This window comes from Protopterus annectens, chromosome 10.part0, assembly GCF_019279795.1.
Source record: "Protopterus annectens isolate FY-2018-M chromosome 10.part0, PAN1.0, whole genome shotgun sequence".
In the NCBI taxonomy this organism is placed as follows: Eukaryota; Metazoa; Chordata; order Ceratodontiformes; family Protopteridae; genus Protopterus; species Protopterus annectens.
In genome coordinates, this window is record NC_056744.1 from 379,677,708 (window position 1) to 379,703,665 (window position 25,958).

Sequence of the window (25,958 nt, forward strand, 5' to 3'; positions counted from 1 at the left end):
ATCTTGGAAGACAACGTTTTTATGTATGGGAATAAATACTATCTACAGAGATGGGGGGTTGGGATGGGCACTTCATGTACCAAAAGTTATTCTAATATAGTGATGGCCAAATGGGAATGTGACTATGTGTTCTGTGAGACCAGTCCTTGGAGAGGATATATATCATACTACAAGAGAATTGTGGATGATATATTTTTTCTTTGGCAAGGTAGTGAATGACAATTGATGGACTTTACTGATTATTTAAATAAGACCATTTTGTTCCTTGAATTCAAAGTTCACAGCTCCATGGAAGAGATCATCTTCTTGGATGTGATTTTATGTAAAGTGCCTGAAGGGAAGTTTGATACTTATATATATATATATATATATATATATATATATATATATATATGGGTCCACTTTTAAATGTCGAAATTTCGAAATCTCAACTTTTAAAAAAAGTACCCAAAACATCGAGATTTCAGAATCTCGACATTTAAAAGCACAAGTATGCATGCTAAGCATGTTTCTCCACATGTTGTCAAAGGACAATTTCTTTCGCACCAAGGAACGAGTTTATAAGAATGAGACACAATATTTGAAGGAAATTTTTGTAAGTCAAAGCTATAAGCAAACAGAAATACATGAAGCAATGGTGGAAACTAAAGCCCAATGGCATACTATGGGCTGACCATATTTTATGGAAAGGGGTGAACAAGGGACGTCTGGGGATTTTTTGAATGTCACTAATTCTACAGAAGGCTAAGATGTTCTCTTACACACAGCAGTGATGTCAGACATGTCTGTCATATTATAAGAAATAACTGGAAGATTCTTACAGCGGACGATAGCATCAAAGATATTGTGGGTGAAAAACCCAGGTTTTGTTTCAAGAACTAGAAAAATCTGAAAAGACTATTATGCAGGGATGGGAGTTTTAATAAGACTGTCTTAACATCTATGCGAACTGGTACTTTTCCTTGCAGGAAATGCAAAGCTTGATAAGATGTTGAGAGGTATGTAAAAAAACATTTTTTATTTGGTGAACCTTTTAATTGATGATTTTAAGGCGGATGCTAGGACAAGAAGGAGTGCAAGACATATGCTAGTACAACAAGGGAAGAGACTCTGAGTGGCCGGTTGTGTCTGGAATCTGTCAACAGAAAGGACTGCACAAACCATGCCTTTCAACTGTCCAGATATTCGCAGAATGTCCAGATTTTTGCCTCATATTTTTGGTCTGTTCCTCATAAAATGTGTGGTTTTCTTGCAAAGCACTGAGGACTAAAGTCACTAAACAATGACATACATTTGAATTTCAGACTTTGCATCCATCAGAAAATGCATGCTAACAAAAATCCTGTTATTCTAACAATTTTCTAAGTTTATAAAAGCAATGTTTAAAACCTCTTTGGGCTCCCCCCCCCTATTATTTTAGGCTTGTCCAGATGTCTTGTGATAAGAGGTTGAGAGGTATAGCACAAACACAAGGACGCCCTGATGACATCACGGAATATACTAGCTCTATCTTTCATATTATGCTTGGCCTAATGTTGTAATGGCAACACAGTGCACTTTTGTAACTTGTCAGCAGTCTACTTAAGGAGATAGAAGGGAAGAGGCAAATTATGTAACACTTTATACATTTAAAGCAATCTGGGCCAGAAGTAGTACATATAAAAGTCAACATGGGCAAGCAGTAACATATAGAATTAATGTACAGTTCACTGACTCAAGCTGCATCAGGTAAGGAAGAAGGGTAGAGCATTTTCAGCACTTTTAATAAAAATAAAAATGCACAGTGTCACATAAAAATAATAATAAAGACCCAGGGGGTTGTCACATAAAAATAATAATAAAGACCCAGGGGGTTGTCACATAAAAATAATAATAAAGACCCAGGGGGTTGTCACATAAAAATAATAATAAAGACCCAGGGGGTTGTCACATAAAAATAATAATAAAGACCCAGGGGGTTGTCTGCATGTTACATGTAAGACGCCAAGCTCCCATTTGTCTGAGTTGGATGCAAATGATTCCACACACATATAAAAATAAATAAATAAAACTAAAACCAAAACTAAATTTTAACAAAAGAAGTAGGGAAATTTCCTGCTACCCTGGCCAAATCTGCCTTAGTACAAATACAACCTCAGATCAGCCCTAAAAACAGACTGTGCCTGTGCGACCAAACTGGTCAATAGTCAGTCAGTACACAAATAAATAATGGGATAAGAGTACAAAAGTGTAAAGAAATATGTGTTAACATACCAAAATAAATTATACTAAATGGACTGACAGAGGATCACAGGTATATTTAGTAAGATGGAACTATTGTAAAAAAAAATAATGCATGGTAACAGTGAATTATCATGCACAGGTGTATATCGTTTGAAATACACCCACTAAGACACAAGTTAAATTGCATATTAGTTAAACTTAAAATACACACCCAACCAATGGACTCAATGTATATTGCCACAATTTTAATAAAAATTGTTGTAATAAAATAAAAACACACTGAAGTAAGTGCTTTCGTCCATTGTCTGGACTTTTTCAGAATCAAAGTTAAGTTACCACATCTGCTCCAAGTCAGCACAAAAATCTACCTTTTGTTATGTTTTTTGCAGGGGGTCAAGCGTCCCTGCACACTCCATGTATGTGTGGGGGGGTGCATCTCCACCCCCCTGCAAATTATATATACCAACTCTGAGATCACACTACAGTGAGGAAAAGAGTGAATTTCCCAATCCTCACTGCACTGCGATCTCCATTCCGAAGCTCCAAGTGGTGTGTGACATGTGCAGCTGGTGTGCACTGTGATCTCCATTCTGAAGCTCCAAGTGGTGTGTGACATGTGCAGCTGGTGTGCACTGTGATCTCCATTCTGAAGCTCCAAGTGGTGTATGACGTGCAGCTGGTGTGCACTGCAATCTCCATTCCGAAGATCCAAGTGGTGTGTGACATGTGTCCATTCTGAAGCTCCAAGTGGTGTGTGGCATGTGCAGCTGGTGTGCACTGCAATCTCCATTCTGAAGATCCAAGTGGTGTGTGACATGTGCAGCTGGTGTGCACTGCAATCTCCATTCCAAAGATCCAAGTGGTGTGTGACATGTGCAGCTGGTGTGCACTGCAATCTCCATTCCGAAGATCCAAGTGGTGTGTGACATGTGCAGCTGGTGTGCACTGCGATCTCCATTCTGAAGCTCCAAGTGGTGTGTGACATGTGCAGCTGGTTTGCACTGCGATCTCCATTCTGAAGCTCCAAGTGGTGTGTGACATGTGCAGCTGGTTTGCACTGCAATCTCCATTCTGAAGCTCCAAGTGGTGTGTGACATGTGCAGCTGGTGTTTCGTTGATCTGAACTGCAGCAATGTAAAGGTTCACTGTTGTGCGATTTCGCTCTTCTCTTTTGATTTTCCATTATGTGAAAATTCAGTACAGTGAAGTAGACTCATATATATATATATATATATATATATATATATATATATATATATATATATATAAAACACACACACACACACACACACACACGCACACACACACACACATGTATAGCAACTCCAAGATCAACATATCTTGAAGAGAAGGGAATTATGTGATTGATATATGTAAGTCCACGTTTTCACTCATTCAGTCTCACTATTCTGGAACTCACCCTAACAAGTATCGGATACCAGATGTTCACCTGTAATCACCCCATAAATGTAAATCTCTTCCGTTGACTGCATAACTGCTCTTCTTAGTACATAACTATCTGAAGATGGTAAACTTACTAAATATTATAAATATCAGGTATGCTAGATTAAAGCTGTCACACTCATGCAATGTGGGCAACACTGGCTGAAACAGATGATTATTAATAATTAGTTAAATCTAACCATGAAGCAGTGCTTGAGATTAAAAAAGGACTAAAACAGAAAATAAAGCTACACGTTCTGCAATTACTCAGAACATGAGTATTTACTTATTGAATTGAAAATCAAATCTTTGATTTCACTGTGTAGGAACTATAGTGCAAGAATGTAAGCTTGTTGTTTACTGAAACATTAAAGCAAAAGGCATCAAAATCACACCAATAATTCTCCAACACTGTCTGAACTGTAGAAACAGCAACAGCAAAAACACTTTATTTTGATAGTGCCAGTGAAATGCTCCATTGGAGTAACTATAGTTTCATTTCAAATTACTCCAATTCTCCTGACAAACAAGAAATCTTTCACTCATGGATTTGTTGTTAAAGAATGCATGCACACTTTTGTTCATTCTGGTTTTTTTTTTTGTTTTCCTGAGGGATCTCAAGCATAAATACAGCTGTTCAGAAATAGAATCTGTAAATGCCGAAGTTCAGTTTGCACCAAACACTGCTGACAGATGCTGTAAAAGCATGAATACACTCATCTCTTTCAGCCAGTGTTGTCCAAACAGCATGAATGCGACTGTTTTAATCTGGCTTTGGATGAGAACACAGATGTATGTGACATCTGTCAGTGCCTGTTTTTACCCACTTCAGTAAATATTTTGACATAAATGAGGACAGGATAACACTGCGTCCTTTCACGCATTAAACCAGGGATATATAATTCAGCATACGGTGAAGAATTCTTCTTGTCTAATTTGTCACTTAAGATTTGGGAAGCTGGAGTGTAGCTGGCCTTGGCCCTCACTTTGGACTTGCTCACCAGTGATGACATTATGAAAAGCAGGAGACATCTGATGACCTTCAACCTACCTAGAAAGGTCATAAGCACACTAAACATCTTCACCACAGGGTCTTAGTTATAAATAAATAACCTGTCTCATCTGCTCTTTGGTAGTTGATTATTTCTACTCACATAGCTTTCTGCACTGGAATGAATAAACAGAAAATGATTTGCTGTGACATGTTAAAGTTACACTTTGATGGACAGCTATTCAGAAATGTTTCAGGCACTATCATTATGGTCTGCTTCTTACAGTTGACTTATAGGTGATCTCTGCATGGTATGCTTGAATGATCCCATTCTATTTTAAAGTCTAAGTCTGAAACACTGCACTGGAAAGTTACCTCCAGAGCATGGAACCCAATACTCAAAACAAATACCAAATAATAATAAAAATAGAAAATGACAGATACATTATATAATGCCTTTCAACATGGGCGACCGGTGTTCCACACCAGAGGTCATCTCTTCATTGGTCAGATCCGACCACAAGCTAATCAGCCTAGACATCCACATCCCACCACCATTCTACTTGTTTTTGGTTGCCGCACCTGGTTCTAAGTGTTTTTCAACTGTGTTTAATTAATTACTTGCATTTCTGCCGTATCTTCACATTGCACTTGCCAGATCGTTTGTTTGAAATTGTATTTTACTGTTACAGGCTACACACTCATGTGTGCTAACCTTTTAGAGCCTTGTTAGTGTAATTTGTTTGTGCTTTTGCAACTTCTGTTAAAAAAAAAAACAAAAAAATCTATCTTCTACAAAAATCCTTTCTGCCTCCTGTTTCCCACCTTTCCTTAAACTGGTAGAATCCAGATCCCAGATTTGCTGATTTCTGGATTGTGTTTTTTGTTGGGAGTGGACCAGACCTTGCAGGGATAGAAGGTAGTCTTGTAGCCTATCAGTGGCAGTGGTAAGCTCTGAACAACCTATCTATCACTAGGGGAGGGGTTTCCAGCTCTAGTTTTTTTAATATTGGCCGTTTTGGGCTGCTTCTATCCCTTTCAACTTCCTGCTTTAAAACCAGAGTTTGCCCAGGTTTGTGCTTATATAGTCCTCGGCGGATCCTCGTGTGGCGTCTAGCAGAGAATTTCAGCAGCAGAAAGGAGAGAGTGAGACTTAAATTGCTAAAAAAATCTGTATTCTACTTGGTTTTGGTTGCCGCACCTGGTCGTAAGTGTTTTACAACTGTGTTTAATTAATTGCTTGCATTTCTGCCGTATTTTCACACTGCACTTTCCAGATCGTTTGTTTGAAATTGTATTTTACTGTTACAGGCTACACACTTGTGTGCGCTAACCTTTTAGAGCCTTGTTAGTGTAATTTGTTTGTGCTTTTGCAACTTCTGTTAAAAAAAAAAAAAAATCCATCTTCTACAAAAATCCTATCTGCCTCCTCATTTCCCGCCTTTCCTTAAACTAGTATAGCCCAGATCCCAGATTTGCTGATTTCTGGATTGTGTTTTTTGTTGGGAGTGGACCAGACCTTACAGGGATAGAGGGTAGTCTTGTAGCCTATCACTGGCAGTGGTAAGCTCTGAATAACCTATCTATTGCTAGGGGAGTGGTTTCCAGCTCTAGTTTCTTTTACTATTGGACGTTTTGGGCTGCTTCTATCCCTTTGGCAAGGTATTTGCAGCTTAGGTTCTACATAAACTACAGAATGAACTGGCACCCCACCTAAGCACCATGTTCAATTATAGCCTCACCTCAGGCTTTGTGCCCCACTGAATGGCGGACAGTGACTGTTATCCCACTCCACAAAGGGGGAGTCACCACGGACCCTGGGAACTACTGCCCCTTAGTCTAACGAGCCTGGTCTGCAAGGCCATAAGGTCATGGAATGTATCATCATGGAACTTATAAACAAAGACATTGGTAACCTACAAACTCTGGACCCCACCCAGTTTGGGTTTGTAAAAGGCAGATCATGTCTCCTAAACCTGATTGACTTCTTTGAAGCAGTCACCAAAGCCATAGACGAGGGTAAGGTGGTTCACACAGCCTATCTAGATCTTGCCAAGGCTTTTGACACCATCCCCCATTCTGAAATTATAAATAAACTCATGAAACTACATATAAATCTCTATGTCACAAGATGGGTTGCCAAATGGCTCACCCACAGAACCCCCACTGTGAAAGTAGCAGACTCAAAATCCGACTCCAGACAAGTGACAAGTGGAGTACCACAAGGATCAGTCCTAGGTCCTCTCCTGTTTGGTATCTACTTTTCTGAAGTACAGGCTAGCACAGATGGCCTTTGGCTAATGAAGTTTGCAGATGACTGCAAACTAGGAGCCATAGTTGAGTCCCCAAATGATGTGGACATCCTACAGAAGGGCCTCATGGACAGATGTTTGGTGTCAGCACCATGGCCTCAAGCTCAATGCCAAGAAGTGCACTGTCATCCCCTTTGGTAAAAACTCTGTACCCATGAGCTACCACATTGGTGGTAGTCTACTTAACACCGAAAGTGTGATAAGAGACCTTGGGACACAGGCAGGCAGCAGCCTCTCCTTCGATAAACACATTGCCACAGTAGTCAGGAAATCCTTCTACATGGCACACCTCATCACAAAATGCTTCTCATTCAGGATAAAAGAGGTCATTGTTCTCATCTACGCGTCACTCATCAGACCCATTATAGATCACAATGCCCCTTTTGGTATATACCTCATAAGACATCTGCAACAACTGGAAAGGCCACAGAAATGCCTCACAAAGAGGATTACTGGCCTCAAACAGATGCCCTATGCAGACCGTCTCAAAAAACTCCAGCTTTACTCCGTCACATAACCCCTACTCAGAGGCAATCTCTGTCTAACATACAAAGCTTTGTCAAACCCTGAGCTGTTGGACATGCTCCACCAAAAGAAATCTCAATCACTCCAAGCTACACACTCTAGGGACCTAAACCTTCTCACCACATTAAACAGGACATGTTGGAGGGATAGATTCCTGTCCCAGAGACTTCCAATACTCTGGAACAAACTACCTATCTTTACGAAGCAAAGCTCCTCACTAGCTTTCTTCAAGAAAAATCTTGATGACTGGATGGGAAATAGAAAATTCACCCTGGAGATCACCTCTGTGGCTCTGCTCGACGGGGGCACAGATAAATAATCTTCTTTGGTGGTGAAAGCCAGGATACCTTTTCGGCTAGGCTTGTATAGGCCCTAGGCCCAATAGCCTAGTACCTACCTATGAACCCATGGAACAAGGTTCTTCTTACAATTGCAAGTCTGTCTAGTAACTTCAAAAATATTCTTGATACATATGTGAGATGTACAAAGCATCAACATGGGGTTATGTCTGTCATTGGTTCAGTGTATATTTATTGCTTGTTTGTTACTATTTTAATGTTATTAATTTACTATTTTATATAGCACAATTTGATTATTTGTAATGTTCTGGCAAGCTACATGCATATAATAAGCCAATATGTTTAGAATCTATTATGCTTAGTTTGAGAAGTGCTTAAGAACAGAACTAAAATAAACTTGGATCTGAAACCACTGATGATATGGTGACTGCACAGAGAGTTCCATGACCTATATTTTCTTACTTCCTGAATGTAAGCACTTTGTTGTGATTAACTGAAAAAAAAAAGACAGAAACAGTGTAAGTGGATAGAAAATGGGGCAGACTGATGCACAGATGCAGACATGAGCTAAGGGGGACATTCTGCTCATGGGCTTTAGTAAGAAATTTAATGATCTATACAAAAGGTCCAAGAAATGAACCTGCGAAAGAGGGCCCATTAAAGTATGATAGGGAAAACTTACCCAAAGTCCTTCTCCATGCTTTGAGGTCTGCTCTTGGCAAGTACATTCTCCTTCAAAATTAATGTTCTTTTCCAAGACAAGAGGTGTTTATACTGTAAAAGAAAAACCACTACACAGAATGTGAACATAATTTCTGATTTAAAGGAATTCTTTCTCTTCCAACCGTTTCCTAACCCGTGGAGGTTAGTCTCTTTTTCCATCTGCCGTCTCTCCTCTCTTCTATTTCACATTTCCTTTCCTTAGAGCAAGAAATAGATTATTTCATGAAGTTAGGCAATTATGAGCCCCGCATTCATTGGAACTTCCCAATTTGTTGCCTATGGAAGGGGAGCCAGGCTTGTGTTCGACACACTAATGACTGATTGCCATACGACTGATTGTTAGTAATGTGAATTTTTTTACACTTAAAATTGAGGCTGTGGGGACCTGGGGATTTCTACTTTCCCTGAGATACTGTGACCTTTAAGTTGGTACCTATAAATGCTTGGGGTATAAGAGGGCATGGTGTTGCAGAGAAAGGAGGTGATTCCTTGCATAAATGTTTCTTTTCTTTCTTTTTTTCAGTTTAAGTGCTGTTTTCCTTCAAGCAAGTTAGTTCCTTTGTGACTGGAATTTTAAAAATCACAAAGAAGTCAAACTATTGTCAGTGAGTCCTACTTAAGTCAGCACCATCCATCCTCTGGGATTAAAATCGAAGGCTTGTATTACATGTATTTCTTTACAGCAAGAAAGAAGTGAGAGGGTGAGGGGGAAATATTAATCAAAGAGCTAAAGATGGTCAAGATATACCATACACAGCAGTCTGCAGAAAATCAAGAGTCAAGTAATTTTCATGACTGTAGGCAAATTCCAGCTCCTCCTTGAAATGTAGCAATTAGACCTACAAACTAAGACCAGATCCATGAATGTATATTAAAAGGAAGGTCACAAGCTTCAAAAGTCTGATGGTTTGTAGGTACACCCCTGTCAATGTGATCAAAGTCTATTGCACAATAACAATGTGTTAAACAAAGGCACACAAAAGCTTTACAATTATGAATGCTCACTAGTAACTTTATAGGTAGATTTCAAATTCTTGGATGATTGCCAGATAAATCTGCTTGTCTTTTTTTGTCAACGTACAGTTCCTTCTGTATTACTGCAGTCCTCCTTTGCAAAGAAATGGACTGGGCCTGAGATGATTGAAAAAGGCAATCTTTATTTTTCCACCAGTCCTGACAGAACCAAGCAACAACCTGGGATTCTTGGCCACATAATCTGCACTGCAGTAATGCAGGTAAGCAAAGTATGCATAAGCATTCCAGCCGATAATGGACAGGTTCAAGCCATTATGGCACAGCAACAAATTATCCATCTCAGCATAAGTATCAGGTATACATACTCATGACTACCACCTTGGCTCTCTCTAACTTTCAGCTGAAATCCACTGGATTACAGGGACCAGTTATGAGCATTATGACAGGATGCTGGGCTGCATCCATAACAACTACACACATTTTTAAGGGGATGTGGTTTGGTTTCCCCACTTCTTCCATGCAAGAAAAATTTTAAACAGTCAGGCAAAAAGTAATTACATCTTCTGTTTAGTGTTCTGTTACCCATCTAAGGTGTGCATACTTCACACTTGAATATACAATTAGCAGCAATGTCAGCCTATCGTTTAGAGGTTTTTGCCTTCAGGGGTCTACTGCACTTCTGCTACCTAAGCAGCTTCCAGCAGTGGAATAGATACACCCATAAAAGCAATCCTGTAACAAAGGTATTTTGCACTTTAGGCAGTACATCATTTGGAGCCCCACAAGCAGCTCTAAACTGCCAAACCTTTTTAAGGAACAGTTTGATAATTTACAAGCTACAGAAAGATTTTAAACTGCCTAACAGTCTCAATTGGTCCTGTTTTTTTTTTTTAACATAGTTAAATTAACTACCTTTAAAAGAACCAGTAAAGAGTTAAACAGTTTACAAGCCATCAATCAAATGATTACAACTATGACTGGTTGTAAGCTGTCAAACTTTGTTTTCAATATTTGGCATCCCCTACAAGTTGGCACCCATGATAGTTGCCTTGTTTGTGCCACTCTTGATACAACACTGACTGCACACACTCATATTTATGATCTCAATGTCAAACTAATTTTTCTTACCAGTTGCCTGAGATTAAATAATTCGGTTACACAAAGATGCAAAGGTACATACAGCTGCAGAACATGTCACCCTAAAATAACAGCAGACATTTCACACAAAGGAGCACAGAAGTTTTGTGCTTTCAAAAATGAACGTTCTGAAACCTGTCAGCAAAGCTGTTTTGCAGTACTTGCTTCTCTGGTTCTGGTTCTTGTTTGATAGCCTTCTCTGCAACAAGTGCATGTCGTCCTTCTTATTTGTTAATGGACCGAGAATCTATAACTTTGGCATGCTATACAGTTCTGTTATTTTAGTCATGTAAAATTGTTTGTAATAACTTCTGCTAACTTTTGTTTTTGTAATATCCTGTATTAATGTTGATGTGATTGTTGCTGGTATTGTTTCTGTACGTAAGTACATGGAGCGTTTCTCCCCGGGCCTCCACTAGAAAAGGGCTCATACTGGCCAAGTGGACTTTCCCAGTTAACAAACTGCAAATAAATAAATAAACTGTCTTTGTGTTTTTTTAGTATGTCATCTGGTTTCCTGCCATATCCCAAAGATTTATTTATTTATTACAGTTTGATGACTGGGATAGACCACTGGGCCTGGAAGAGCCCATTTTCAGTGGAGACCCAGGGAGCAAAGCTCCACAGGATATTTTTATTTTACATTTGTTGACCGGGCTAGTCTAACTGGATATATGTCCATTTTCAGTAGAGGCCCGGAGAGAAAAGCTCCAAGTTTTAATACATAGTAAAAACAATAAGTCTACATAAAAGTTAAGACAGTCAAATCAGTAACAGAAAAAAACTAAAAAAGATAAAATATATACATATAGACAATTTAACAATAGTTATACAGAAGTAAATAAAGTTGTAGAACAGAGAAAAATGCAGAGATAATATACAATTTGTTAAAAAAGTCATAATATGTCTAATCCTAGGCAATGATTTACAAAAGTGAGATTCATGTAGTCTAAACATATTAAAAGCACAGGCATTTCAGATGAAAAAAACATGTAAGTAAAACATTCATGTACAGATAAAAAACAGGCTTTTTTTTTGGAAGTTAGAAATATGAGGAGAGGGCAGAGACGAGAAGGTGAGGTGGGAGAGGTAAAAGGTGGTATATAGTGGAGAAAGGGAGTGGGTTGGGGGAAGGTTATGAGGTATAGCGTAGGAAAGGAAGTAGAGGCAAAGGGTAAGAGAGCGCAGTGATAGAAGGTAGAGGTATACAGTACATGGGAGATGGTGTTAAAGAGTTGATGTGGTAGGGGTACAGAAACATTCCCACTTTGAAAGGAGGTGAGATTTGAGAAGAGTTTTAAAGTTTGAGTGGCTCTAAGGGTGGGAGGGAGAGAATTCCAGAGTTTAGCTAGGGAGCAGGATAATAGTAGGTGACCATGGGGTCGACGAGGCTTATATATGTTTAGAAGATTGTGGTTTTCTGATTTTAGAGAGTGGTTGGGGATGTAGGGGTTTAAAGAGGTGGACAGAGAAGGACAACTAGAAGGTTTGAATATGAGCTTGTGAGCAGTAGTAAATCTAAGGAGCTTGAGGTAATTAGAAAGTTCAAGCCATTTCAGGGAGTAGAGAGATAGGTGAATATAGGTGAATGGGTGAACCTCTGAACTATCCAAATGTGCCTGTGGTGTGGGAGAGAGGTTGTGTGTGTGTGTTTATGTGTGAGCATACATGCACATCATACGATGGACTGGAATCCCACCAAGGACGGTTTCTCTGCCATAAACCAAGTGAGTACTGGAACAGAATCTGACTCTCCCATGACCATGAACAAGGTAACATGGATACTGAAAGATGAATGAATAAAAACTCTACCTCAAGTGAAAGGATACCCATGAACTAAACAAACAGCTATGTTGAAAAATAGAGACCTGAGACTACATTTCTTTTGTCTCTACCTTCACTGGTGTTCACTAATTCACAAGACAGCCACATAACTAGTACAAGATATTTCAAGAAAAATACCATCTTTCTGTTATAATAAACAAAATACTGTCCAGGGGCAGGGGAAGGGTGATGGAGTTGTTTCCGTCACTGCATTTGTAAAATTTCGAGAGATCGATTATATTGTGTTGAGGTGGTTAAGATTCACTAAACACAACTGCTACTTTCCAGGAATAAGCCTCAGTCCTGGTTACTGACTTGCTCAAGCTCACACAGCTAATTTTACATTATCAATCCAAGTTCTGTGTGACATACAAGTTCCCTGATTGCCTTCAGCCTTTGTTCTCGGTGTCAAACTGACGATTTCAAGGCAGAACCTTGAAAAACAGCCAGGATGTTCATCAATTTCAGCTTAGACAAGTAAGCAAAGTAGGATGTCCATTTTGGCACCAACAGGTTCAGGAACTAGATTTCAAGGCAAAACAAACTGTGCTCACTCCTCATCCAAGTAATCTGTTATGGTCACAGAATGGGAGGAGGCTAGAGTGTAGCTGGACGATTAATTGCATGCTAACGCATTTTCCAGAGGACGTTTGCTCGCCATGCTAAGCTCAAGAACTAACCCTTTCCCGTTCCCCCATACAGCACACATTTTAGTTATAGTTTGGATCGCAGGCTGGATGCTTTGTTTAGCAATTACTTACACAGAAATGCAGTAGAGGTAAAGCTCACAGAAGTATTCTTAATTTGCACTTGTGACCAATTGAGCAACGTTTTTCAACCAGTCTGACTCAGCAGTATAACTTTTCCATGAATACAACAAACTAAACTCCAAAGGTACGTTTCATAACTTCCTGAAAAAAGTCAACAGCAAGCAAAGGGTGGTGTTAAAACTGATGAGCGTGTGTTGTGTACTACATACACATGAGTAGATGTATCTTCTAACCAATGCATGCGCACCATTTTTGGAGGGCTTTAGTGGCGTTCGACAGACAGCGGCAATGAATGCACTACTAACTCTCTTGGAGTCGTATGACACTGCGCAGTCAGTCATCAGACGTCTAGGGCAGATGGGTCACAGCACCTCTGAACAACAAAACTAAAGCTTGAATGCCAAACATCCTTTGAAACTACTGAGGTGGCCTTTATCACAGTCATTTAGGGGGTACAATCTCAGTAGGTAAAACAGAAAAGAAGCAGAAAAACAATTATTATGTTAAACTGTTCACTCTTCCCAGTAATATTGTGTTTATACTGCTATAGTTAACACAAATGCAGAATATTAACATCAAACAAAGTAATTATAAAGCTGCAGTCTGACAATTTCAATGTTAGAACACAACTAAAATAAAAAAAAAAATGCAGTACTCTGCTAGGACAACGGAAGTTATCAACAGTAACTTAAGTGACATGGGTTTGTATGCTGAAGAATAAGAACCGTCCTTTACGTGCCCACTGGAAAGAAAGGGAGAGGTCATACTGACATGACCTTTACTATCTCAGCTGCTGGATACTAGGTTTCTGTGGACGTATCTCATGCTCAACATTATTACATAGAAAGCTGACTGCCAAGGACTTGAAATACTAGTAGTATTGCCTCGTAAACCAGCTAACTTATTGACTGATCCAGCAGTCTGTCAATCGGGTGTTGGGGCAGGGACAGAGGCATGAGTGAGTGCATCTGTTCATGCTTTGTGTCTCCGTGAGATAAGGGTGCTGGTCTGGAAGTGCAAGCTTGTGTGCTGAATGTAAGGGGGAGGGTCTCTCACTGGTTATGAAAGGAATTTACATAAGGAATCTGTGTGAGGGTACTATGTTGGATATTATCCATTAACACGACAATACTGTGAAATTTGCTTGGGAAGAAACATGTTAATGAGATGCAAAGGAACTTTGCCCCATATGGCACTTGCTGATTGGAGGTAACAGTATGCAACATGTTAATATGACCATAGCTCACTGGTTTTCATAAGTTAATAGTAACCTATCCAGTACTCAGTCTAGAATTGAAAGAGGATTGCCACATGCAATGCAGAGCTTGTATGTTTTTACAAATCAATTCCAAATATGTCTAATAGCTTTTCCTGGAGATATGTGCAGGCCACAACAGCAATAAGCTTTCCTCTGACTTGCCAGAACAGAGTGGTTTCAGAATATTGTATTTCAGGAAACAGTATATTAGTATAAACTAACAGTTGGAAGTTTGCCCTATACATTACAAATACATATATATATATATATATATATATATATATATATATATATATATATATATATATATATATATATATATATATATAGATAGATACAAATAATTCGATATTCCATCTGCAGGCAATTACTATCCTGCCATTTTGAAGTTATATGAAAGCTGAACTCTTTGATGACAGAAAAATGCAGTTTTCCAGAGGTGCAGATTTTGCAGTCTCTGTGGTTTCTTTAATTAAATTCACCTTTACCTCTTTCCAAATGTAGTAGTGACTGAGGAAGCAGCCAATTTCTCCGCGAGTCAGCACTCTTCCAGAGTAGGGGTCTTTGTATTCGGGTAACATCTCAATATTTAGAGCCTTCAGCTGACTGGTGTTCAGAGCCCTGAAGCAGAGAACAATACTTTCATTAACAGGGACATACTGTAATCAGTTATGGTGAACCAAAAGTATTTATGCATTTAGGATTACCTACTATACAGCAAAGACAGGAGGGTGAGGGTACCACTACTGACAAAATTTGGATGAACAAATTTAAATTAGTTGAAATTACTTTTGTTTTGCCTCACACTGCAGCTGTACACACATTATACTTATCTACTTATCTCATGCCTCTGTTAACACGAAATAGGTCATGCCATGCCTGTAGTAAACCACTCATCCTAACAGACTTCTATATAGCAGTCTTGTCCCTATGTTCAGTTAGAATTTTAAAGACAAGGTGTGCAGTTGCTACCTTACACTGGAAACTGTTGTCGTTAGTTCTGGTTTTCAGGTCTGTAAACACAAAATATTTACACAAGTGCAAACTGTTGGGTAAACAGACTCGAGGGTTACAGAGTGTCCCTTAAAGACTAGCAGTTAACCTCGGTTCGCATGAAGTTCCTTTTAAATGCCTATAATGTGTATGTTACTTTGTGTATGCAGATAAACTCCTCTAGTCACTCATGGTTTGTAGATGAACTGAACCAGCTTGTTCTCCTACATATTCAAGTTTAGCAATTAAAATAATGTTATTACCTGTGTTACACAATTCATTATAATTAATGGGCAGCCTTGTATGTTCTATCAGGAAAGGATCATTCATAAATCTTGCAGATATGTTTGCATGTATCATTGTAAATGGTCTGTTGCAGTCTATATTTGATCTAGTTGACTCCAGTAGGAAGTGAATGTGTTGCAATTTACCTAAACTATATGCCTTTTTCTCCAGTCAGAGCAAATTTCAAGCAAAGTTCTTCATTAGCACTCTTCAAGAAAAATCTTGATGAGTGGATGGGAAATAGGAAATACACCCCGGAGATCACTTCTGTGTCTCTGCTCGACAGTGGCACAGGAAAATAAATTTCTTGGGTGGCGTAAGCCAGGGAACCTTGTTGGCTAGGCTTACGTAGGCCCTTGGGCCGATAGCCCAGTACCTACTTATGAACCAGTAAGAAACCCCATATAGCTGCGGAGAACACTGCAGAGGAACAGTATCAGATTTTTAATAGTCTGAAGCTCTGCATCTTTGATACATTTATTTTGTTAAAGTTCAGAACTCCTTACCATGACTATACAGGGTCTGCAGACAGAATGGTAAATTATGCTGAAAACCTCTGAAGCAACCATCGGCCCAGAAGAATGAATTCTCAGAGCAGCTTTTGCAGATGAGAGAAAGTCGATAACAAAGCTCCATCTCTTTGGTTGGTATATAAAAAGTCATGTTTAAAGTCTTCATGAAGAAGAAAAGCAGGGACTTTCTTATGTGTGTTGTGGCAATCATAATAAAATTTATGACAACACATTTTTTTTTACCTCTAGAGTTTTAGTCAAGCCAGGAAAATGACAGATTGTCAACAAATGTACAGTATAAAAAATTAAGTATATGGGAGGGGGCATATCCTGTGAATATTAAATCATTTAATGTTCACTAAAGACATGCAATGCATTTTAAGACCTACATAAATTACTGCTGTATCATTAATAATGCAGAGTAAACTTCTTTTTATTGTTTAGTACCATTTCTAGAATATTCCAGCTATAAAAATGGGTTGTATCCCTGTAGCAGTATACAATATAAACAAGCATACACAAAGGTCTCCCCACCATGTGCACTCCTGAGGACAGGTGATATAAAACAGAAGGATGGAGTTGCACATTCATGAACATTCTGTTGGTTCTGTGCTGATAATATTTTGTCACACCCTGAAAACAAAGTACAGATGAGAGTAGACGACACATTCAAATGTTTGGACTACTTTATATTTAAAGCACAGCTATGCCATAAACTCAGCATTTCCCTTCACCAGCATTTGTGGGTCTATATTAAAAGCACGAAAGATGAATTCCGCAAACACTAGAAGACTGACACATATACGTCGATCTACCACAACAGCGAAGGATGGAAACGTTGAAATTCAGAACACCGAACAGATTCCCGGAAGCAACAGCGCCATACAGGTAAGTTACACCAAAGTAAATAAACACAACACAAAACTCTTTTATAAAAGTTTTTGCAGGGGGGCAAGCCCCCCTACTTATATATACCAACTCCGCGACCGCTCTACAGTGGGGAAAAGGATATATTACCTCATCCCCACAATCCCCCTGCTGGCCAGGGAAATCTGTTCACCGTTGTGTCTTTCGGCATTCCATCCTTCGCTGTTATGGTACATCGACGTATATGTGTCGATCTTCTATCGTTTTCCAAATTCATCCTTCGTCATTCTGATATAGACCTGTATTTGTTTTCCTCCAGAAAATGTGCCCTAGATTTTTACTTCTGTGGCATATCTACGTTATTCATGTTCTCAGTGTACATTACAGTAAGTTTGAACAAAATCTCATGACACTTTCCACATTTGTCTCACTTGTTCTTACATTATCTCACTCATAAATTTTAAGATGTTTTAGAGAGAGAAAAAAAGAAGCAAAATGTAGCCATTTATTTTCCCCCTCTTATTCGGTTAATATAACTTTTGAATCTCTGGGGATTCAAAGATCTTTTGTGTAGCCTCATATATAGCTTCTCTATTTCCCTCCTTCTGGAGGCAAACTACTGAGTCTTTAGGAATTCACGTCTCTTACCTTGTAGTTTCTAATTTGTTTTTGCATTTGTTCCAGTAACTGGCATCCTTTTAATTATTGCAATACTGCCACTGAACTTTAGGAGTCCTCCGTGTAAACCCTAAATTCTCAACGTATCTCCCATGATGCTGTTAAACTGTGTTATTCTTCTAAACTGTGAAATATGATATGCCATATACAAATAAGGGTATCCCTTTGATCTTAAAATAGGAGATGGGAGGAAACGTGAAAAGGAAAGGAAGAGGAACACAACTGGGAAAAGTTCAATTAAGGAGAATGACAGTTTGAAAGGAGGAAGTGGGCAATGATGCTTTGCACAGTCAGCAGCCTAGTTAATAACAAAAGTAAAACACGTGTGGCTCTTACAGGCAGGCACACTAGCACTATAGTCAAAAAATGTACAGCACAGCAAATAGGCATACCTGTCAGCGGTCTAGAGTTTCACAGAATGTCCAGATTTTTGATCTGTTCCACAAAAATGTTTTTTTTTCTGGCAAATCATTGATAACTGTTTCAGAATTCATATCCTTCAGAAAATAAATGCTAATGCAAAGTCTAAGCAGTAATCAAACGGTAAGCTAAAAGCTGGTTAAGAATGAAGTCCAATCCAAAAGAAATCAAGCTGCTTTAATAAACTCCAAGGACGACTCCGCAGTAAATAATTTCAGTAAGCGTTTTCATCTGTAATAAGACTTCTTCAGACTGGAAGTTAACATTCAAAAACACACATTTAAATACTTAAAAAATCACATGACCACATACTTAGTGTGTTAACCCTTTGTGTTTCAGATACATAATAAAATCTTCTCTATTGTTCAGACCAGGGGGTAGCAAGCATTGCGTCTAACCTGCCAACTATATTCCAGCCACCCCAAGTTATCTTCTGGATTAAATTAAATTTCTACATTTTTAAACTGTCCACTACAAGAAATTTAAAGTTAACTTTGCACGAACCATATTTGTAATGCTTCCCCAGGGCATTCCTTTCATCCCCAATAGAAACTGCATATTTATGTTCATATATTCTTTTGTACAATTCTCTTGGAGCTCTTCCGACGTGAATTCACAATTATTGTATTTCAGTGCCAAGCGTTTTCATAGTACATGATTTAGATAAAAGGTATTAATCCACATATTTTACAATTACATTGATTTTATGCAGTGTTCAGCTGTTCTGGCTTTGGATCATCATTTGCTTTTTCTCAATATGGGTCATTCACGTATTCATTTCCTGATAACTTGCTTATTCCATTTCATGTTTGTGGGGTACCTGGGTGCAACAAGGCACAGTAATTAATCTTGAATAGGACATCAGTCCTTCATAAGATGGACACATTCGGTGATTAGCACACAGTGTAATGCATTTTATGCATATATATATTTTTTAGCAGTAATGTAAAATCTGTGACCGTGACCAAGATTGGCATGCATGTAATCTTAAAATATTTTAATCACTGTAGTAATTTTTCTGTTTCAGTTGTACAAGTTTAACTGCTACGTTTACGTATCATATGATTCCATAAAGAATATGAATATTGTTCAATGGCTGGGAAACATATGGTAATTGTTATGAGGTTTCACTATGTCTCATCAAGCTGTTACCAGTCAATGCTTTAATTGATGAAACAAGCAAGCTAAAGCTTCAGGGGACTTCTCTGCAATCCCCATGCTACTGTCTTCACCCAAATCCCACTTTAATTATGTACATAATTTCTTGGTCACACTACTATGGACACCAGGTTCAGGAGACCCTGGAGAGGTGGAGATATGCTCTAAAGAGGAGAGGAATGAAGGTCAGCAAGACTAAGACAGAATATCTGTGTGTGAGTGAGAGGGAGGATAGAGGAATGGTGAGGATGCAGGGAGTAGAGTTGGCGAAGGTGGATGAGTTTAAATACTTGGGATCAACAGTTCAGAGTAATGGTGAGTGTGGAAGAGAGGTGAAGAAGAGAGTACAGGCAGGATGGAGTGGGTGGAGAAGAGTGTCAGGAGTGATTTGTGACAGACGAGTACCAGTACGAGTGAAAGGGAAGGTCTACAAGAGGGTAGTGAGACCAGCTATGTTATATGAGTTGGAGACAGTGTCACTGACAAAGAGGCAGGAGTAAGAGCTGGATGTGGCAGAGTTAAAGATGTTAAGATTTGCACTGGGTGTGACAAGGGTGGACAGGATTAGGAATAAGTATATTAGAGGGTCAGCCCAGGTTGGAAGGTTTGAAGACAAAGCCAGAGAGGCAAGATTACGTTGGTTTGGACATGTGCTGAGGAGGGATGCAGAGTATATTGGGAAAAAGATGCTAATGATGAAGCTGCCAGGTAACAGGAAAAGAGGAAGGCCTAAGATAAGGTTTATGGATATGGTAAGAAAGGACATGCAGGTGGTTGGTGTGACAGAGCAAGATGCAGAGGACAGGAAGAAATGGAAACAGATGATCCACTGTGGCAACCCCTAACGGGAACAGCCGAAAGAGAATAAGAAGACTACTATGGAGAAAAATTAAAAGCCCAAAAATTGTAAATTACTGCTGTTGCACAAACAGAAATCATGCTAGCAGTGACTCTCAAATGAAAACTGGAAAATTGGGGAGTTACTGATTAGGAAGATGTAGTTGTCAACTTGAAGCCCTAGACTGTTTTCAATTGACAATGGCAGGAAAGCATATTCGATCAGAAAAATGCAACCATTTAATTTCTTATTTTTTCTTTTATTTGTAGAAGGAAATTCCTAGGCTTAATAAAACAAGGATACTAGAACAACAAAAACACATAAGTCTTACTTTCCATCCACAGCATCTATTATCTTCACATCAATTTCCAGTTCATGCAGAGTCCGAAGCATTCTCTCACGTCGGTCTGTGCGACGCTTCAGATTAATCATGAAGATCTGAAGGAAACAAGATTTTCATCAGATAAAACAACAAAGATGTGGAGCTCTGTTTCTGTTTAAAAACAAAAGTACCTCAAAAGCAACTAGGGAATGTAATTACGGAAACAACACTGTTGTGAAATACAACATTTATTAGAATGTGGCTGATTTATCATGACTGTTGCTCTACTTTATTCTCTAGGCCACTGAACGGACTGGCCACATTGAGTATTCCATTTAACCGGTATTTATCTGCTAAAATCTATAGAGATACCCACCAAATTATTTACAAATGTATACTACAAAAATATAGCTACACTACTAATATACATTTTCCTAGGAATAGCAAACATGCCTTCATCACATCAAGAGGATTGCAAGAAAACCATTTGGGGTGTGTTACAGCAGGGGTTTTATCTACGGATAGTCCCAGCCACTCAACAGTATAAAAATATGGCTCCAGGTGATCCAGTCATGTTGACTGTCGCAAAATGGGCATGGGTATTTTATATATATATATATATATATATATATATATATATATATATATATATATATATATATATATATATGGGTCTACTTCTTGTCAAAAACACATTTGGTCGAAAGTCAATTTCTCCAGCACATTTGAATGAAAGCTCACTTCATCGAAAACTCATTTCATTCAAACTCATTTTGTCGAAAGTTATACATGGCCTTTTCCCCACTGTAGTGCAACCCTGGAGTTAGACTATTAAGTAAGGGGTGGGGGGCACAGCTATAATATGGATTATGGTTTCCCTAATATAAGGTCTTGCAGCTACGAGATCCTGCAGGCAGAAATGATGGCATCAAGAAAAGTGTCCTTCATGATATGAACTGCAGAATCACCAAAATGTCCATGAACATGGGATGGACAAGCAAGTCTGTCATGAATATGGGGTACTGAAGACAAGGACAGAGAAAGGGGTTCCCCAGTGGGAGGAAGAAATACTGAACTCTTTGAAGAAGATGCTTAATCAGCCTGTGTTGAGACACTGTCCTGCCTTCCACAAGGAGTGATGTGCAGAGATGCTAGAGACCCGTACATTTAACATGAAATAATGGAGGTCCAAGTCATACAGGTATCAATGACAGGTAAGGATCACCTACAGCAATTTGAGGTGGTACAGATTACAGTTACAACAACACAGAGACAATCTTTTATTCAGCAGAGTATGTTTGTGGAATGGGATGTGTCTTGTAAGCTTCAATCACCTGTAAAGACCTATAATTGGAGATACAGAAAAAGTAAGGATCTAAAGGAGTGTTCAAACATTTCAGTGGTGGCAACTGTCACTCTAAATGATGAGGAACATCCTTTCCTTATTTTTACTGGAATACTTTCCAGTAAAACCAATGACCTGTAGCTTGAAAGTACATCTGTATATTATTGGGGTAATGAAGATGAGTTTTGGTCTTCCTGGTCTTTATTTTGCATTGAGGTCTGATATGGAAAAAACATATAGAAGGGCATATAGGCATACATTTCAACTAAACTTAGCCACGCCCATCATGCTAACCACCAATCACTGAATCTGCCCCACCCCTGTACCCATTTCCTTCTCTTCCACTATTCCACATGCTGTAAAGCACAGTCTTCCATCTAACTACCTTACAATCACAAACACCACCTCTCATCATCCACCCCACCCACCCCATCCCAAGCAGATCTCTCACTCACGACGCACAGTCTTCCATCTAACTACCTTACAATCACAAACAACACCTCTCATCATCCACCACACCCACCCCATCCCAAGCAGATCTCTCACTTCACGGCGCACAGTCTTCCATCTAACTACCTTACAATCACAAACAACACCTCTCATCATCCACCACACCCACCCCATCCCAAGCAGATCTCTCACTCACGGCACAGTCTTCCATCTAACTACCTTACAATCACAAACAACACCTCTCATCATCCACCACACCCACCCCATCCCAAGCAGATCTCTCACTCACGGCACAGTCTTCCATCTAACTACCTTACAATCACAAACAACACCTCTCATCATCCACCACACCCACCGTATCCCAAGCAGATCTCTCACTCACGGCACAGTCTTCCATCTAACTACCTTACAATCACAAACACCACCTCTCATCATCCACCACACCCACCCCATCCCAAGCAGATCTCTCACTCACGGCACAGTCTTCCATCTAACTACCTTACAATCACAAACAACACCTCTCATCATCCACCACACCCACCCCATCCCAAGCAGATCTCTCACTCCTGACGCACAGTCTTCCATCTAACTACCTTACAATCACAAACAACACCTCTCATCATCCACCACACCCACCCCATCCCAAGCAGATCTCTCACTCCACGCACAGTCTTCCATCTAACTACCTTACAATCACAAACAACACCTCTCATCATCCACCACACCCACCCCATCCCAAGCAGATCTCTCACTCCACGGCGCACAGTCTTCCATCTAACTACCTTACAATCACAAACAACACCTCTCATCATCCACCACACCCACCCCATCCCAAGCAGATCTCTCACTCACGCACAGTCTTCCATCTAACTACCTTACAATCACAAACAACACCTCTCATCATCCACCACACCCACCCCATCCCAAGCAGATCTCTCACTCACGGCACAGTCTTCCATCTAACTACCTTACAATCACAAACAACACCTCTCATCATCCCATCCACCACACCCACCCCATCCCAAGCAGATCTCTCACTCACGACGCAGTCTTCCATCTAACTACCTTACAATCACAAACAACACCTCTCATCATCCACCACACCCACCCCATCCCAAGCAGATCTCTCACTCACGGCCTTTAGTCTTCCATCTAACTACCTTACAATCACAAAGAACACCTCTCATCATCCACCACACCCACCCCATCCCAAGCAGATCTCTCACTCACGAGGCACAGTCTTCCATCTAACTACCTTACAATCACAAACAACACCTCTCATCATCCACCACACCCACCCCATCCCAAGCAGATCTCTCACTCCACGCACTTGAGTCTTCCATCTAACTACCTTACAATCACAAACAACACCTCTCATCATCCACCACACCCACCCCATCCCAAGCAGATCTCTCACTCACGCACAGTCTTCCATCTAACTACCTTACAATCACAAACAACACCTCTCATCATCCACCACACCCACCCCATCCCAAGCAGATCTCTCACTCACGGCACAGTCTTCCATCTAACTACCTTACAATCACAAACAACACCTCTCATCATCCACCACACCCACCCCATCCCACCCCCCCCACCCACCCCATCCCAAGCAGATCTCTCACTCACACGCAGAGTCTTCCATCTAACTACCTTACAATCACAAACAACACCTCTCATCATCCACCACACCCACCCCATCCCAAGCAGATCTCTCACTCACGACGCACAGTCTTCCATCTAACTACCTTACAATCACAAACAACACCTCTCATCATCCACCACACCCACCCCATCCCAAGCAGATCTCTCACTCACGGCCTTTGATCTTCCATCTAACTACCTTACAATCACAAACAACACCTCTCATCATCCACCACACCCACCCCATCCCAAGCAGATCTCTCACTCACGACGCACAGTCTTCCATCTAACTACCTTACAATCACAAACAACACCTCTCATCATCCACCACACCCACCCCATCCCAAGCTGATCTCTCACTCACGACGCAGTCTTCCATCTAACTACCTTACAATCACAAACAACACCTCTCAGCATCCAGCACACCCACCCCATCCCAAGCAGATCTGTCACTGACGGCCCACAGTCTGCCATCTAACTACCTTACAATCACAAACAACACCTCTCATCATCCACCACACCCAGCCCATCCCAAGCAGATCTCTCACTCCACGCACAGTCTTCCATCTAACTAACATACAATCACAAACAACACCTCTCATCATCCACCACACCCACCCCATCCCAAGCAGATCTCTCACTCACGACGCACAGTCTTCCATCTAACTACCTTACAATCACAAACAACACCTCTCATCATCCACCACACCCACCCCATCCCAAGCAGATCTCTCACTCCACGCACAGGCTTCCATCTAACTACCTTACAATCACAAACACCACCTCTCATCATCCACCACACCCACCGCATCCCAAGCAGATCTCTCACTCACGGCACAGTCTTCCATCTAACTACCTTACAATCACAAACAACACCTCTCATCATCCACCACACCCACCCCATCCCAAGCAGATCTCTCACTCACGACGCACAGTCTTCCATCTAACTACCTTACAATCACAAACAACACCTCTCATCATCCACCACACCCACCCCATCCCAAGCAGATCTCTCACTCACGCACAGTCTTCCCTCTAAGTACCTTCCAACCACAAGCACCAGCTCGCATCATCCACGACACACACCGCATCCCAAGAAGATCTCTCACTCCCGACGGACAGTCTTCCATCTAACTACCTTACATCCACAAACAACACCTCTCATCATCCACCACACCCACCCCATCCCAAGCAGATCTCTCACTCACGGCACAGTCTTCCATCTAACTACCTTACAACCACAAACAACACCTCTCATCATCCACCACACCCACCCCATCCCAAGCAGATCTCTCACTCACGGCCTTTAGTCTTCCATCTAACTACCTTACAATCACAAACAACACCTCTCATCATCCACCACACCCACCCCATCCCAAGCAGATCTCTCACTCACGACGCACAGTCTTCCATCTAACTACCTTACAATCACAAACACCACCTCTCATCATCCACCACACCCACCCCATCCCAAGCAGATCTCTCACTCACGACGCACAGTCTTCCATCTAACTACCTTACAATCACAAACAACACCTCTCATCATCCACCACACCCACCCCATCCCAAGCAGATCTCTCACTCACGCACAGTCTTCCATCTAACTACCTTACAGTCACAAACAACACCTCTCATCATCCACCACACCCACCCCATCCCAAGCAGATCTCTCACTCACGACGCACAGTCTTCCATCTAACTACCTTCCAATCACAAACAACACCTCTCATCATCCACCACACCCACCCCATCCCAAGCAGATCTCTCATTCATGACTAAACCCAACCAAACCATGCCCAAACTACCCAAACCCACATACATACACCTCTAACTATCGCTCCTAGGTGTACCCACACTCCCACTGCTAACTTCTATCACCAACCACCAAAAACAGCTTAATTTTATCCACATACCAAGAAAAACTACTTCCACTAACATTATTACAACACACCCTTTTACTCAACTA

General features: G+C 40.3%; 1 protein-coding gene across 1 annotated transcript in view; it reads right to left on the reverse strand.

Annotated features, from left to right (window-relative positions):
• The window catches only part of COLGALT2 (collagen beta(1-O)galactosyltransferase 2), a 1,144,817-nt gene that overhangs the window by 92,011 nt on the left and 1,026,848 nt on the right, over nucleotides 1-25,958 (reverse strand). The window contains exons 8-9 of the mRNA XM_044085299.1: nucleotides 20,563-20,669; nucleotides 14,969-15,101 (exon numbers count right to left, since the gene is read on the reverse strand). Of these exons, the coding sequence (XP_043941234.1) occupies nucleotides 14,969-15,101; nucleotides 20,563-20,669 (240 nt within the window). The remainder of the gene's footprint in view (nucleotides 1-14,968; nucleotides 15,102-20,562; nucleotides 20,670-25,958) is intronic.